Source organism: Rattus norvegicus, chromosome 7 (assembly GCF_036323735.1).
Source record: "Rattus norvegicus strain BN/NHsdMcwi chromosome 7, GRCr8, whole genome shotgun sequence".
In the NCBI taxonomy this organism is placed as follows: Eukaryota; Metazoa; Chordata; class Mammalia; order Rodentia; family Muridae; genus Rattus; species Rattus norvegicus.
The window spans coordinates 42450137-42466046 of record NC_086025.1 but is presented as its reverse complement, the minus strand read 5'-3'; the positions used below and the strand labels follow the sequence as shown (position 1 = coordinate 42466046).

The window sequence follows — 15910 nt, the reverse complement described above, 5'->3', positions numbered from 1 at the left end:
ATGTGGAAGTCAGAGACCAACTTGCAGAAGTTCACTCCCTCATCTTACCACATGGGTTCCAGGGATCGAACTCAGGTCATCAGACTTGCAAGCAAACACTGGTTTGTTTGTTTGTTTGTTTGTTTTTGTTTTTTTCTTTATCAATTTGAGTATTTCTTATTTACATTTCAAATGTTATTCCCTTTCCCGGTTTCCGGGCCAACATCCCCCTAACCCCTCCCCCTCCCCTTTCTTATTGGTGTTCCCCTCCCCATCCTCCCCCCATTACCACCCTCCTCCCAACAATCACGTTCACTGGGGGTTCAGTCTTGGCAGGACCAAGGGCTTCCCCTTCCACTGGTGCTCTTACCAGGCTATTCATTGCTACCTATGAGGTTGGAGCCCAGGGTCAGTCCATGTATAGTCTTTGGGTAGTGGCTTAGTCCCTGGAAGCTCTGGTTGCTTGGCACTGTTGTTCATATGGGGTCTCGAGCCCCTTCAAGTGAGCAAACACTGTTAGCCACTGTGCCTTCTTGTTGGCCCTGCAAGGGTTTAAGCCCTGTTTAAGCCCTATTTTCTGTATACATTCTCTGCCTCTTAGCACCATTCATGGGTAGGTTTGACGTTTGGTTTTCTTTGTTGCAACAAGCATTGGGATAATTCTAACGTTTCGATGGATGCTTTACTTCCAGTATCAGAGGTTTCCCTCCAAGCCTGGTTGAAACATGCTTCAAGCCTGAGGCAGGGTAGAATGTCATAAGGGGAGCATGCGGCAGGACTGAAGAGCCCACCTTATGTTGGAAAGGAAGCAGAGAGAGACAGCGGAAGGCACCAGGGTCTCAAAATACTCCACTGGGTCTTTCTGAAGAACTTAGTTTTCTAACTAGGTCCCTCCCCGACACTTGAACCATCTCCCTACAGTCTATTCAAAGTTTAAGTCTTTCCGTAGGTCAGAGACTCATCTCATTATCTCTGGAAACCTTGACAGACATAACAGAAATGTGTTATAGTAACATCCTGGGCATGTTCCAGTGTAGCCAGACTGACCATCTGTATTAACTATTACCTTGAGTGTATTAACTATTACCTTGTTCTTGTTGTTGGCAAAAAGAGAATTTACCAGTATCTGATTGCATTCATTGTTGAGTAAATGAACACACAACCAAATGTGCAAACATACATTCTTGATATAAAGCTAGCTATGTCTGCTGCTGTCCAGAGGGACACTTGTTAGCTATGGTTTAATTAAGACATAAAATCTTAACGAAGAAGCCATTTATTTCTCTAGAAATATGCCTTAAAATATTTACTTTCAGTATATCCTGGCTGCAGTTTTCTTTAGTATCTTTGAGGGTGAGACTGGTTGCCCTTTTGTCTTTCATTGTGTAAGTTAACATGTGCATGTATTCTGAAGAGTCAATTCACTGTAAATCTGTTTTACTAATTCTTGATCGAAGCAGAACTCGGACAGGGATTAAGTAAAGTGGCTTGAAAACAAAAACTATTAGAAGTTCCACAGGGCCTAACCCTTATTAATTTGAAGATGAGAGACTTCAGGCATAAAGAGTAGTGTCATTGCCTATTAAATAGGAACACGTCTTACGGTTTTTCTGTTCTTAGTTCCTGTTGTCAAATGCGTAGTTTACTTGATGATATTTTTAGTGCTTCACTTTTTAAATTGAATGCTAATGGTTTCTGTGAGCCCACGGGCTATGGAGCAGTTCACAGTGGATGGATGCCGTTTTGTGGTAAAGGTGAACCTAGTATGAGAATATTCATTAGAGGATAGGGCAGGCCTAGGTTAATCAGTGTTGGATCAGAATTTCTGCTTCAGCATTAACCCTGCACATCTTTAGTGCTACTTCATCCACAGAATAGCTGCACACACGAGGCCTGTGTTAGGAGAGTTTACGAGACGGCACATGTCAAGCGCGAAGCCAGACATGGGGTGCTATTTGTGGGGAGATAATTGTGAGTTCAGTGTCTTCATTTTGCCATGAAAGCATTTGCAATATGACAGATCAATTTTCTCTGTAGATAATAAAAGGATACAAGGTACATTATATGTAGCAACTAAGGTTAAGGCGGATTAAGTTATAGAAACACGGGGATTTTGGACAGTGAAAGATTCTCCATGTTTTTTAATGCATACAAATGGATACTTTAGACATCCGTTGATTATTTCAATATCCACCCAAGTCGATCTGTCTCAGTGTATAAGCCTTCTTATCCTCACTTTACTTCTTATCCTCACATTTACTTACAGAATTAATAGCGCACGTTTTTTTTTTTAACAGATCTCATGTGGATTAATTGTGCTCAGAAGCATAATATTCTACTCACATGTTCTAACACCTATCAGGTCTCTTCGTAGCTTTGATCTTGTTTCTTTTCCTGTGCTTTTCATCTTCAAGTGTTCTGTGGCATTTATCAGTTCTTCCGTAGTCGGATGATATCTTGGTTTATTTTAAGATGATGCCTTACTGCTTCCAGTCCAGTATATATGCAATAATTTCAGACCACGAAGACCCCTACGGGAACTTGAAAGAACACGTAGTCTTTGTAGGAGACCTTAAGATAACGTTGTTCTTGGCACCGTGATGAACTGTACGTATGCACCAGCTTAGAGCCATAATGATTGCTTGAATTATTTTAGACGTTGAATGTATTTAATCTCTTGGCTTGATGAAACGTTAGAGCATAAAGGAAATAAATTTTGCCCATAAAATGTTTTACGAAGGTTTCTTTTTTCCTCCCCGTGGTGTTTCCCGATAGACGGATATTTTGTCATATGTAATTGGATTGTCACTCAGCTTGAATACTTCTTTTTCTTCTTGCCAGCATGGGGTAACCTTGGAAATGTTCTGAAGAGTCAGAGTAAAATCTCTGAAGCTGAAATCGCCTATAGAAATGCTCTGTACTACCGCAGCAACATGGCTGACATGCTGTATAATTTGTGAGTATGCTTTGCTTCCTCTGATTAATCTCGTGTTTGAAACCTGCTGTGAGAAAGACAACTGAGTGAACTAATAGGAATGGAGATGCTGGCTGATACCTATTTTCTGAAATTGACTGTCTTTCTTTCTTTTCTTCTTCTTCTTCTTCTTCTTCTTCTTCTTCTTCTTCTTCTTCTTCTTCTTCTTCTTCTTCTTCTTCTTCTTCTTCTTCCTCTCTCTCTCTCAAAATTAGGCCTCTGAGATCGGTAGGTGAATGGTATTTGTGCTTTCTCTCTTTGAGGCCATGTCATCTATATTCATGTGTATTGATACATGTTTAAATTGTTTTGAAAAAATATTCCATATAAAAACTTGGCATAATTGCTTTTTAACATAAAAAATATGTTCTGCTCAAACTTAGGTAAATATAAAATTTTAGAAATTTGACGTGACATGTAAACAGAAATATTAAACAATATTCGCTAAAACTTTGTGTCAAAGCATATGTAGAATATATACTCAGCTTGGGCCATAGCAGAGAGATTGTAGTTAGGTAGACTTTCCTCTTGATCGTGTAGGTTGATAAGTTCTTCGGAACTACTCATGAGTTTATCCAAGTTTCCATAATAGCGTAACTCAAAATATTCCTCAGTATTGAGTTTGAAAAAGAATCCTCAAGGGCTAAGTTATCTTTGCCTTTTGGATGGACCATTCCCTGAGACATCGTGGGTTTGGAATGGTAAATGAAAACTAAATTTGAATCCTTTCCTTTGCCTTCTACATTTAGGGATTTTTACATGTTATAGCTAGCTGAAACACTAAAGAGTATCTAGTTTATTGACTTCTGTAGTGGAAACTTTTAGGGTTGGTAGGATGCAGAGAGAGTTAGATCCAGATACTTGGTATATAAAATGCAGTTTTATTGTTCCTCTTTGTTCTCAGAGGGTCACTAAGGCATGTAGAAGATAGCTCTCAGAGTTTATGGATGTAATCTCCTAGCTCGTTTCACTTTTGCTGCAAAAGAATATCGATGTCACATCTGCTCTCTGTCTCTCTCCTGCCTCCCATAATTCTCTGCCATTCTGTCCACTTTCATCCTGGAGAGTTTCTTTGAATGATACATGAAGCCATATGCTTCCATGGATCAAATTCTAGGCAGAGTGGGTAGGACTGCATAACACCTACTAAGGCTCTTTCAGAGTTGCTGTGGATCCATAGGGGACCAGTTCCGTACAAGAAAGTGAGCGCTCTTCGAATTTGATGCCTCCTTCTTCTGCTTTATGAATATTGTATAATAAGCTATCAAAAACTCATAAGCTTGAATTTTTGTATACATTTATGTCCTTGTTATCTAAATCTTTTGAGTGTTTTAGTCCAAAAATTGATATAAAATGCTATTAAAGATAAACATAAATAGAAAAGGAGGCAGGCATTTAAAGAGAAGCTCTGTAGATGTTTATGTTGTGTTCAACCTCCTAGAGTCTAGGACCCTGACGTTAGCAGTGGAGTACAAATCTGTTGTCCTCTGACAAGAGTGTGTCAGTAGAGGGATTTTGGAATTGCATGAGGTGTGATGCTTTTTTCCTTACCTAGAATTTCTTCCAATACAGTACAACCTTTGTATGATTCCTTCTCTTGGTCCTGTGATTCATGCTTCCCCAAATATGTCTTTATCTTCCTGAAGTAACTGGAACGTATTTCTTGTTCTTTAATGAAATACTGAATGTATATATTTAGGTTCTCTTTGAGCATCTCATGACTTCATCATTTAAACTATTTTTATGACTTTATTACTGGTGTAAGCTTTATTTAATGAGAAAGGATGGTATCAGTTTTAACACATTTGTATGCATATCTTTTCTCTATGAATGTATACATTCATATAAATAGGTGGATATAGATATATTTGCCAAAGGACCTTATGCCTTGCAATACGGGATATAGTGTTTTTTCTTGTATATTCAGGGAAGTAAATAAACTAGCCAATTACTACTCCTTTATTGAGAGTATTTTGTTTGTTAGTCACAGGTATAGCCTCTGGTTAATTATTTTTCCTCTATGCCAAGTGTTCTTGTATTATGGTATGTGCTAGACAAGAATTTCACAACTATACCGTGTCTTGAGTTACAAAGGCAAGTGACTTATGTATGAGTCACTTACTCATTGGTGGCACGTGTTAGGCAGGGGTTTAAAGGCAATATGTTTTATCCCCAATTATGCTTTACTAATAACATAAAAATATTCCACTAGACAATCCTGTCTTTTTTTAATAATTTAATTTTTGCTTACTCCTTCACTTTACATCCTGCTCCCTGTCCCTCTCCTAGTCAGCCCCTCCCATTGTCCTTCTCCTCTTCTCACTCCCCTTTTCCTTAACTTGTCTAAGAGTTTCCATTGCTGCTATAATACACCATTGCCAGAAAGCAAATTGGAAGGGAAAGGGTTTATTTTGCTTCAACTTTCACAATGTAGTCCATTATTGAAACAAGCCAGGATAGGAACTCAAACAGGGCAGGAACATGGCAGGAGGAACTGATGCAGAGGCCATGGAGGGATGCTACTTATTTGCATGGTCCCCATGGCTTGCTCAGACAGCTTTCTAATAGAACTGAGGACTACCACCTCAGGGATGGCACCACTCACAATGGGCTGGACTCTCTCATCAATCACCAAGAAAATGCTGTAAAGGCCTGCCTACAGCTCAGTATTATGAAGGGATTTTCTAATTGCCCCTGGATAGCTTTTCTGGATGACTTTGTCTAACCTTTGTTAAGTTGGCATTAAACTAGCCAGCAAGCCAACTTGTCCATTTACAATGTCCATCTAATAAGAACGTGTGAGTGCCTGGGTAAGCAGAGAGGGCAAATAGACAGAGCTATCTGAGCTTTACTGAATTGTCTCCCTTGAAGAATTAGTTATTCTATGCCCTCCTCCTCCTTTAGAGAACTGAAATGACTTATATGGACAAAACCAAGTTGGGATTTATTTTGAAAATGACATGTACCTATCAGAATAAAAGAATTAAAATACTAGACAATGACTTTAAATAGCACATCTGAATATTGGTTCATGTAAGAATAGAGGGAAAGGGTGATTTGGAAATATTAAGTAAGAAAGGCCTAAGTGATATGGAATTATGGCTAAAGTTGAGTGAACATTGCCTAAAAAGGTTGCAGAAGTGTGAGATTTTTGGGAGGGGGGGAGGTCAGGAATCATTTCATATCACATCAGAGATATATACGCACAGGTTATATTCTCTTATATTCTCTGTTTATGTGATATGGTGTTTGAAAATGTTCTGTGCCCTACCCCCACCATAGAAGTTGTATGTGTGTAACATTCTTTTTATTTCAATTCTTTCAAAGAATACACATTTCCCTTCCTCCACTCCATACAGTTTAGCTCCTTTACATTGCATCCCAGTAGCCTCTGAACAGAGTAAAAGAAAGAAGTCAGTGAGACTCAGAGATAACTTTTCTAAGGTCACACACACACACACACACACACACACACACACACACACTCAACTGTCATCTGAACATATGCTCCTCTGACTGTGTATCACACCTACACTCGCATGTTTGTTTAAATAGATAGGCATAAGACGAGGACAGTATGGACAGGAAACTTTCAATATGCAAATTTCAAATTCCAAAAAAGAAACAATTGGGATACCTTTACAGAGAGAAATAAAGTAGTTGTGATTAAATCTAAAATAATGCAACAAGCTACTTTTGGCCCAGGTACTGACTTTATGACGTAACTGACCATCCTGCATATCAACCTGACTAGATTCATAGTGGGACTGCATGCCTGTGCCAAGATTTGCTTTCAAGAAATGTTGCAAGAAGCATGTTAGTTATTGTATTTGATATGATTTCAGTCCATCTTAAGGACAATAGCCATGTATTGTGAGATTTAAGGCCATGTTTCATTCTATTCTTAACAAATATTCTTAGCAAACCACATAGCTAATTTTTTATTCGTTTTTACAAATCACTAAAGTTGCATGTTTCATGCAGTAAATTATTTTAAACCAGTTTTAGAAGATCTATGTGTGTCTGTTGGCTTTTCTTTTAGAGTATAACATATTTTTAGAGACAAAGCCCTTGAGATATTGTTCCCTGATTTACATAATCATGTTTTGTAAATACATAGTTGACTTTCAAGCTTTTAACTGTGATGCTCTCTGATTTCTGAAATACAATCTTTTTTTTCTGAAAAATGGCTGTGCCCTTTCCTTTATTTCTGGCAGCCTTTTCTTTTAAACAGCTAATTTAGTAGAACACTGGATTTCAGTTTCTGATTCAGTAAAACATTTAATTTTCTTTCAGTTTGAGAAGGCAGATAATACGTTTAATGTAGTATAATCAATTTTTGATTATCTTATAGAGAGATCATATTTGAATATAATTGAGATTTTACCATTCTTCTGTGTTGTTAGAATCCAAGTGTCCACCCTGTGAAGCTTGACAAGGAGAAAGAAAACAATGTTTAGATTTGAGGGAAGTAAAAAGAAAATATCAATGAATTAGACTTTGGAGAAGTGACAGGCAGGAATAGGGAAAGATCTGAAAATCTAGCTAGGGTGATATAGGAAAGAATAGAAAATCTCAAGTGCAACCCCAGAAAGGAGAAAGGTATTGTTATAACAGATATATGAATGCTTAAAATAACACACATAGTAAACATGTGAAAATTCTGCTTATACTTTCCTGGGAAAATACAGCTGCTCAGTTCGGGCCAAAGAATAAAATGCAATCTGAGTCAAACACCTTGGGAAAGTTCAAGAAACATTGAATTATTTCTTAGAAAAAAAAAAAAAAACAGTGAAATTGCTTTGCAAGTGGCTTCTGCAAGATCCTCAAAGAAGACATAATTATTTCACTAACGACTTTTCTTTCTTATTTTTTTAAGAAGGCAGATTATACTGAAGGCAAAACTTGGTAAAATTACATACACACATCTGAAAAGAAAACCTGCCAGTGTTCCCCTCCCCAGTCAAAATAAGACTCAAACAAGAAACAATAAATCGGAAACCGCGATAGACAAGTCATGCTAATGAGCACAAATGCACTCCTGTCTTGAAATTAATATAGAGGCTGAGAGGACTATCTGAAAGATTAACCAACTACAGCCAGGTGGGATTTAGTCTGGGATTAATGGTGATGTGTTTAATATTGCCATTCAGTTACCACACTCTTAATTTAAAAAGTCAGGAGAAAAAAAATATAATCTCTAGATATGTCAAAAAGGCATTTGATTGGTAGCTACCTCAGAAAGTTAAGAATCTAAGCAGACTAAGAATGGAATAATACCGTAACACATAATAAAGAATGTCAACTCTGTATTCAGTGAAAAGCTTTAGTGAAAAGCACGGACTTGACTCTCGTATTCAGCAGAGGCTTTGTTATTGTTTTCTCCATGGGATTTCTAACTATATTTGCCATCTTCATAGGGAGGTATGGAATCTCTATCAAAGTAGGAAGAATACTCTGTGACTCATAGTAGATATTCATAACCCTACCCCCTGAAATATGCATTTTGATCAGATGCAAGATGATTCTGTCTTATAAATAACATTCTTATTAAGTGGGATCATGTATGACTTTAATCCTTGTGCCCAGGAGGTAGAAGCAGGAGGATTAGAAGCTCAATAGCCTTTTCTCCAAAATAACAAGTTATATGCTACACAGGACCCTGTTTCGAAACATCAAACTGACAAAAAGAACTTCTTGAATCAACCGCCTGCTGACGAAATGCATTCCTTTGTTTGCACACGTGTATTAGTGTTGGTTTTTGCTTCCTTGTGTCATTTGAGGCTACCATGAGCAAAATACTTAAACTGGGTTAAAATAGAGGTTTATGACTTATGAGTTCACATTAATTTTCCATGTGAACTAATTATTACTGTGATAACCTTATTTTCACATAAGTTTCCATGCCACGTAATGTGTATTAGAACCCAGCAGACCCTTTTAGACATATATGTAAATCTTTCCCCACAGATCTCACTGATAAGGAGATTCAGTTCCATTGAAGCAATGATGTTTAATCTGAAGAGGAGTGGTCAGCAGGCAGTTGATTCTTTTTAGAAACTAAAACACTTACATGGGCTTCAGTGGTTTATGTTTTTTATGATGTTCAAAACCGCCTTAGGAGGAAGTCTCTTCAGTGGAAGCAGCCTTGAAGGAAAATGGAAGCAGCTTTAGTTTTCTGTCGCTGTGATAAAAATATCTTCGTGAGAGCAATTCACAGAAGGAGGAGTTTGGTTTGGCCCACGGTTCCAGACAGATAAAAACTCATCATTGCAGGGATTCATGGTAGCAAGGGGGCGGCATGCATGGTGGCTGAAACAGGAAACTGGGAATTCACACCTCAGACACATCTTCAACTGCTAAGCACAAGCAGAGAGTGAACAGGAAGTAGTATGAGACCAGTAACAGTTAAAGCCTGCCTCCAGTGACGTACTTCCTGTAAAAGGTTCCACCACCCAAAGGTTCCACAGCTTCACCCAAAGAGTTGCAATAGCTGTGAACTAAAGCCTTCAGACGACTACCAAGGATGGAGTTCCAAGTTGTCGTCATACAACCAGTAACAGCAAGTGTTTTAGAGGTCCTCTTGTCTATTCCGGGCTAGTTTGAGAAACTTCGTGAGTTCAGAAGACAAAAAAAATTGTAGTTACAGTTGGTGAGATAGCTTGGCCTAAATACGGAAGTAAGTCTTGGTACCTACGAAGTGCCAGTCGGTGGTTATAAGAAGAAAAATAAACTGGCCAAATATTTAAAGGTCAAAACAGGATTTACTACCAAGTCTTTTTGGAGTGAAACAGGGTACTGTGATAGAGAGACATGGCCAGGGCCCGTCTGATCAGGTGACTGGCCTCGAATGATAATTAACAAACAGGGGTTTGCAGAATTGTTCTGTTTTTTTTTCTTTAAAGGGAAGTGGAGTGAGATTCCACTGCAGCATGGTCAGCGGTCAGCTAATGTTATGGATGTGCAACCCGGCTGGTACTTTCCACGTTCCCAGAATAAATTGGGGTTCCAGAGACTTACTTATTCATGTGGCAAGCTCCAATGCTATCATATGTCTTTCATTGTACTTGATAATTTTTCTCACACAGTTACTACACAAGTGTAACCTTGCATAATGTAACATTGACATGAAAATGGAGTCTATTCAGTGACACACCAAAGAATCTAGTATTACATTCAAGGCGTCCTTTTCTCTTTCTTTGGTTAAGATCTAGAGTTTGGGTTAAGTATATATACATCTATATATTTATGTCTTCTTATCCCTTAGATATTTTATGATAGAATTTGTACAGTTAATGAGATACTAATTGTTCTCACACAACAATAGATCTAATGAAAATACATTTCTAGTATTAGGAAATTTTTGATATTTAAAAAAAGTGATTTTTGAAAGTAGGGCAGGTGGACTATGCTTAATACTTGTATCAACTAACAATGTTCTTAAGTACACTTTACCACTCAAGCATCCAGTTTAGAGTTTAGGTAAAGATTTACAGGATTCACATATTTCGGTAAGTCTATCTTTTCAAAATGCCAGCTGTAGATTCAGAAAAGAGAATTAATATATAATGATCTAGGTGTTTGCCTAGCTGCAAAGAATTCACAGATGATTAACTGGAGAAGATGGGGTTAAAAACAACAACAATGACACCAACAAAAGAAAGGAAAAGGAAAAGGGAAAAGAGTAAAAGCATACTCTGAAATTTTTGCCATTTCGGTTTTCATGGTTTTATAAAGTTTTCATGAGTTAAGATTAGAAATCGTGTTTATGTGCTCGCTTTGGCAGCACATATACTAAAATCGGAACGATACAGAGAAGATTAGCATGGCCCCTGCGCAAGGATGACACAGAAAGTGTTCCATATTTTTATGAATATAACAGGAAGCAATAATCACTATTCCTTAATATCTCTCAACATCAATGGCCTCAACTCCCCAATAAAAAGACATAGATTAACAAACTGGATATGCAACAAGGACCCTGCATTCTGCTGCCTACAGGAAACACACCTCAGAGACAAAGACAGGCACTACCTTAGAGGGAAAGGCTGGAAAACAACTTTCCAAGCAAATGGTCGGAGGAAGCAAGCTGGAGTAGCCATTCTAATATCAAATAAAATCAATTTTCAACTAAAAGTCATCAAAAAAGATAAGGAAGGACACTTCATATTCATCAAAGGAAAAATCCACCAAGATGAACTCTCAATCCTAAATATCTATGCCACCAATACAAGGGCACCTACATACGTAAAAGAAACCTTACTAAACCTCAAAACACACATTGCACCTCACACAATAATAGTAGGAGATTTCAACACCCCACTCTCATCAATGGACAGATCATGGAAACAGAAATTAAACAGAGACGTAGACAGACTAAGAGAAGTCATGAGCCAAATGGATTTAACAGATATTTATAGAACATTCTACCCTAAAGCAAAAGGATATACCTTCTTCTCAGCTCCTCATGGTACTTTCTCCAAAATTGACCATATAATTGGTCAAAAAACGGGCCTCAACAGGTACAGAAAGATAGAAATAATCCCATGCATGCTATCGGACCACCACGGCCTAAAACTGGTCTTCAATAACAATAAGGGAAGAATGCCCACATATACGTGGAAATTGAACAATGCTCTACTCAATGATTACCTGGTCAAGGAAGAAATAAAGAAAGAAATTAAAGACGTTTTAGAATTTAATGAAAATGAAGGTACAACATACGCAAACTTATGGGACACAATGAAAGCTGTGCTAAGAGGAAAACTCATAGTGCTGAGTGCCTGCAGAAAGAAACAGGGAAGAGCATATGTCAGCAGCTTGACAGCACACCTAAAAGCTCTAGAACAAAAAGAAGCAAATACACCCAGGAGGAGTAGAAGGCAGGAAATAATCAAACTCAGAGCTGAAATCAACCAAGTAGAGACAAAAAGGACCATAGAAAGAATCAACAGAACCAAAAGTTGGTTCTTTGAGAAAATCAACAAGATAGGTAAACCCTTAGCCAGACTAACAAGAGGACACAGAGAGTGTATCCAAATTAACAACATCAGAAATGAAAAGGGAGACATAACTACAGATTCAGAGGAAATTTAAAAAATCATCACATCTTACTATAAAAGCCTATATTCAACAAAACTTGAAAATCTGCAGGAAATGGACAATTTCCTAGACAGATACCAGGTACCGAAGTTAAATCAGGAACAGATAAACCAGTTAAACAACCCCATAACTCCTAAGGAAATAGAAGTAGTCATTAAAGGTCTCCCAACCAAAAAGAGCCCAGGTCCAGACGGGTTTAGTGCAGAATTCTATCAAACCTTCATAGAAGACCTCATACCAATACTATCCAAACTATTCCACAAATTGAAACAGATGGAGCACTACCGAATTCCTTCTATGAAGCCACAATTACTCTTATACCTAAACCACACAAAGACCCAACAAAGAAAGAGAACTTCAGACCAATTTCCCTTATGAATATTGACGCAAAAATACTCAATAAAATTCTGGCAAACCGAATCCAAGAGCACATCAAAACAATCATCCACCATGATCAAGTAGGCTTCATCCCAGGCATGCAGGGATGGTTTAATATATGGAAAACCATCAACGTGATCCATTATATAAATAAACTGAAAGAAGAAAACCACATGATCATTTCATTAGACGCTGAGAAAGCATTTGACAAAATTCAACACCCCTTCATGATAAAAGTCCTGGAAAGAATAGGAATTCAAGGCCTATACCAAAACATAGTAAAAGCCATATACAGCAAACCAGTTGCTAATATTAAACTAAATGGAGAGAAACTTGAAGCAATCCCACTAAAATCAGGGACTAGACAAGGCTGCCCACTCTCTCCCTACTTATTCAATATAGTTCTTGAAGTTCTAGCCAGAGCAATCAGACAACAACAGGAGGTCAAGGGGATACAGATCGGAAAAGAAGAAGTCAAAATATCACTATTTGCAGATGATATGCTAGTATATTTAAGTGATCCCAAAAGTTCCACCAGAGAACTACTAAAGCTGATAAACAACTTCAGCAAAGTGGCTGGGTATAAAATTAACTCAAATAAATCAGTAGCCTTCCTCTACACAAAAGAGAAACAAGCCGAGAAAGAAATTAGGGAAACGACACTTTTCATAATAGACCCAAATAATATAAAGTACCTCGGTGTGACTTTAACCAAGCAAGTAAAAGATTTGTACAATAAGAACTTCAAGACTCTGAAGAAAGAAATTGAAGAAGACCTCAGAAGATGGAAAGATCTCCCATGCTCATGGATTGGCATGATTAATATAGTAAAAATGGCCATTTTACCAAAAGCGATCTACAGATTCAATGCAATCCTCATCAAAATACCAATCCAATTCTTCAAAGAGTTAGACAGAACAATTTGCAAATTCATCTGGAATAACAAAAAACCCAGGATAGCTAAAACTATCCTCAACAATAAAAGGACTTCAGGGGAAATCACTATCCCTGAACTCAAGCAGTATTACAGAGCAATAGTGATAAAAACTGCATGGTATTGGTACAGAGACAGACAGATAGACCAATGGAACAGAATTGAAGACCCAGAAATGAATACACACACCTATGGGAACTTGATTTTTGACAAAGGAGCCAAAAACATCAAATGGAAAAAAGACAGCATTTTCAGCAAATGGTGCTGGTTCAACTGGAGGTCAACATGCAGAAGAATGCAGATCGATCCATGCTTATCACCCTGTACAAAGCTTAAGTCCAAGTGGATCAAGGACCTCCACATCAAACCAGATACACTCAAACTAATAGAAGAAAAACTAGGGAAGCATCTGAAACACATGGGCACTGGAAAAAGTTTCCTGAACAAAACACCAATGGCTTATGCTCTAAGATCAAGAATCGACAAATGGGATCTCATAAAACTGCAAAGCTTCTGTAAGGCAAAGGACACTGTGGTTAGGACAAAACGCAGCCAACAGATTGGGAAAAGATCTTTACCAATCCTACAACAGATAGAGGCCTTATATCCAAAATATACAAAGAACTCAAGAAGTTAGACTGCAGGGAGACAAATAACCCTATTAAAAATGGGGTTCAGAGCTGAACAAAGAATTCACAGCTGAGGAATGCCGAATGGCTGAGAAACACCTAAAGAAATGTTCAACATCTTTGGTCATAAGGGAAACGCAAATCAAAACAACCCTGAGATTTCACCTCACACCAGTGAGAATGGCTAAGATCAAAAACTCAGGTTACAGCAGATGCTGGCGAGGATGCGGAGAAAGAGGCACACTCCTCCATTGTTGGTGGGATTGCAGACTGGTACAACCATTCTGGAAATCAGTCTGGAGGTTCCTCAGAAAATTAGATATTGAACTGCCTGAGGATCCAGCTATACCTCTCTTGGGCATATACCCAAAAGATGCCCCAACATATAAAAAAGTCACGTGCTCCACTATGTTCATGTCAGCCTCATTTATAATAGCCAGAAGCTGGAAAGAACCCAGATGCCCTTCAACAGAGGAATGGATACAGAAAATGTGGCACATCTACACAATGGAATATTACTCAGCTATCAAAATCAATGACTTTATGAAATTCGTAGGCAAATGGTTGGAACTGGAAAATATCATCCTGAGTGAGGTAACCCAATCACAGAAAAACACACATGGTATGCACTCATTGATAAGTGGCTATTAGCCCAAATGCTTGAATTAGCCTAGATGCCTAGAACAAATGAAACTCAAGACGGATGATCAAAATGTGAATGCTTCACTCCTTCTTTAAAAGGGGAATAAGAATACCCTTGGCAGGGAAGAGAGAGGCAAAGATTAAAACAGACACAGAAGGAACACCCATTCAGAGCCTGCCCCACATGTGGCCCATGCATATACAGCCATCCAATTAGACAAGATGGATGAAGCAAAGAAGTGCAGGCTGACAGGAGCCGGATGTAGATCTCTCCTGAGAGACACAGTCAGAATACAGCAAATACAGAGGCGAATGCCAGCAGCAAACCACTGAACTGAGAATAGGACCCCCGTTGAAGGAATTAGAGAAAGAACTGGAAGAGCTTGAAGGGGCTCAAGACCCCATATGTACAACAATGCCAAGCAACCAGAGCTTCCAGGGACTAAGCCACTACCTAAAGACTATACATGGACTGACCCTGGACTCTGACCTCATAGGTAGCAATGAATATCCTAGTAAGAGCACCAGTGGAAGGGGAAGCCCTGGGTCTTGCTAAGACTGAACCCCCAGTGAACTAGATTGTTGGGGGGAGGGCAGCCATGGGGGGAGGATGGGGTGGGGAACACCCATAAGAAAGGGGAGGGGGAAGGGGGATGTTTGCCCGGTAACCGGGAAAGGGAATAACACTCGAAATGTATATAAGAAATACTGAAGTTAATTAAAAAAAAAAAAAGAAATCGTGTTTATCCTGGAAGTAGACTTTGGGGAGTTCCGTGGGATCCTGTACGTTTGTGGGTGTCTGAGGAAGGAAGCTGGATGTGTCTCGGACTTGGCGTGACACTGCCTTAAGCATCATCCCTCAGTAGACTGATAGAAAATGATAAAAGACAGAAAGTCCTTACGAGCTGTGTTTTTATGGGTTTCCCTCATTGCCTCATCCACAGTGCATAGTGGAGAGGATCCAGGTGTAGCCAGCTTGCAGGGGAGCTGCTCAGGTTTTCTTTGTTGTTTGCTTTGTTTTGTTTTCTTTGTTTTGTTTGTTTTTGATAATACACCTATTAGCACCTGGAAAACTAAAATTGAACTCACGGTATCATCAAGCTGTGGAGACCTGGTTAAGGAACCCCTTGCCTGTAAAATTACTTTCCAGAAAGAACTGGAATTGTGCTTTGGGTAGTCCCCTCTGTACATCTGCTTTTGCAATCTCACAAGTTTCTCTTCCGTGTACTCTTTCTCACTTCCCTGTGTTCGTTCAGTCGGCTGAATTACAGT

General features: G+C 38.6%; 1 protein-coding gene and 1 pseudogene across 4 annotated transcripts in view; both read left to right on the top strand.

The window, feature by feature from the left end:
- The window catches only part of Tmtc2 (transmembrane O-mannosyltransferase targeting cadherins 2), a 414906-nt gene that overhangs the window by 229605 nt on the left and 169391 nt on the right, over positions 1-15910 (top strand). For all 4 annotated transcript variants that reach the window (NM_001171177.2, XM_039078704.2, XM_039078703.2 and 1 more), the window contains exon 4: positions 2821-2935. In NM_001171177.2, the coding sequence (NP_001164648.2) occupies positions 2821-2935 (115 nt within the window). The remainder of the gene's footprint in view (positions 1-2820; positions 2936-15910) is intronic.
- On the top strand, positions 10724-10822 carry LOC120093898 (U6 spliceosomal RNA; annotated as a pseudogene).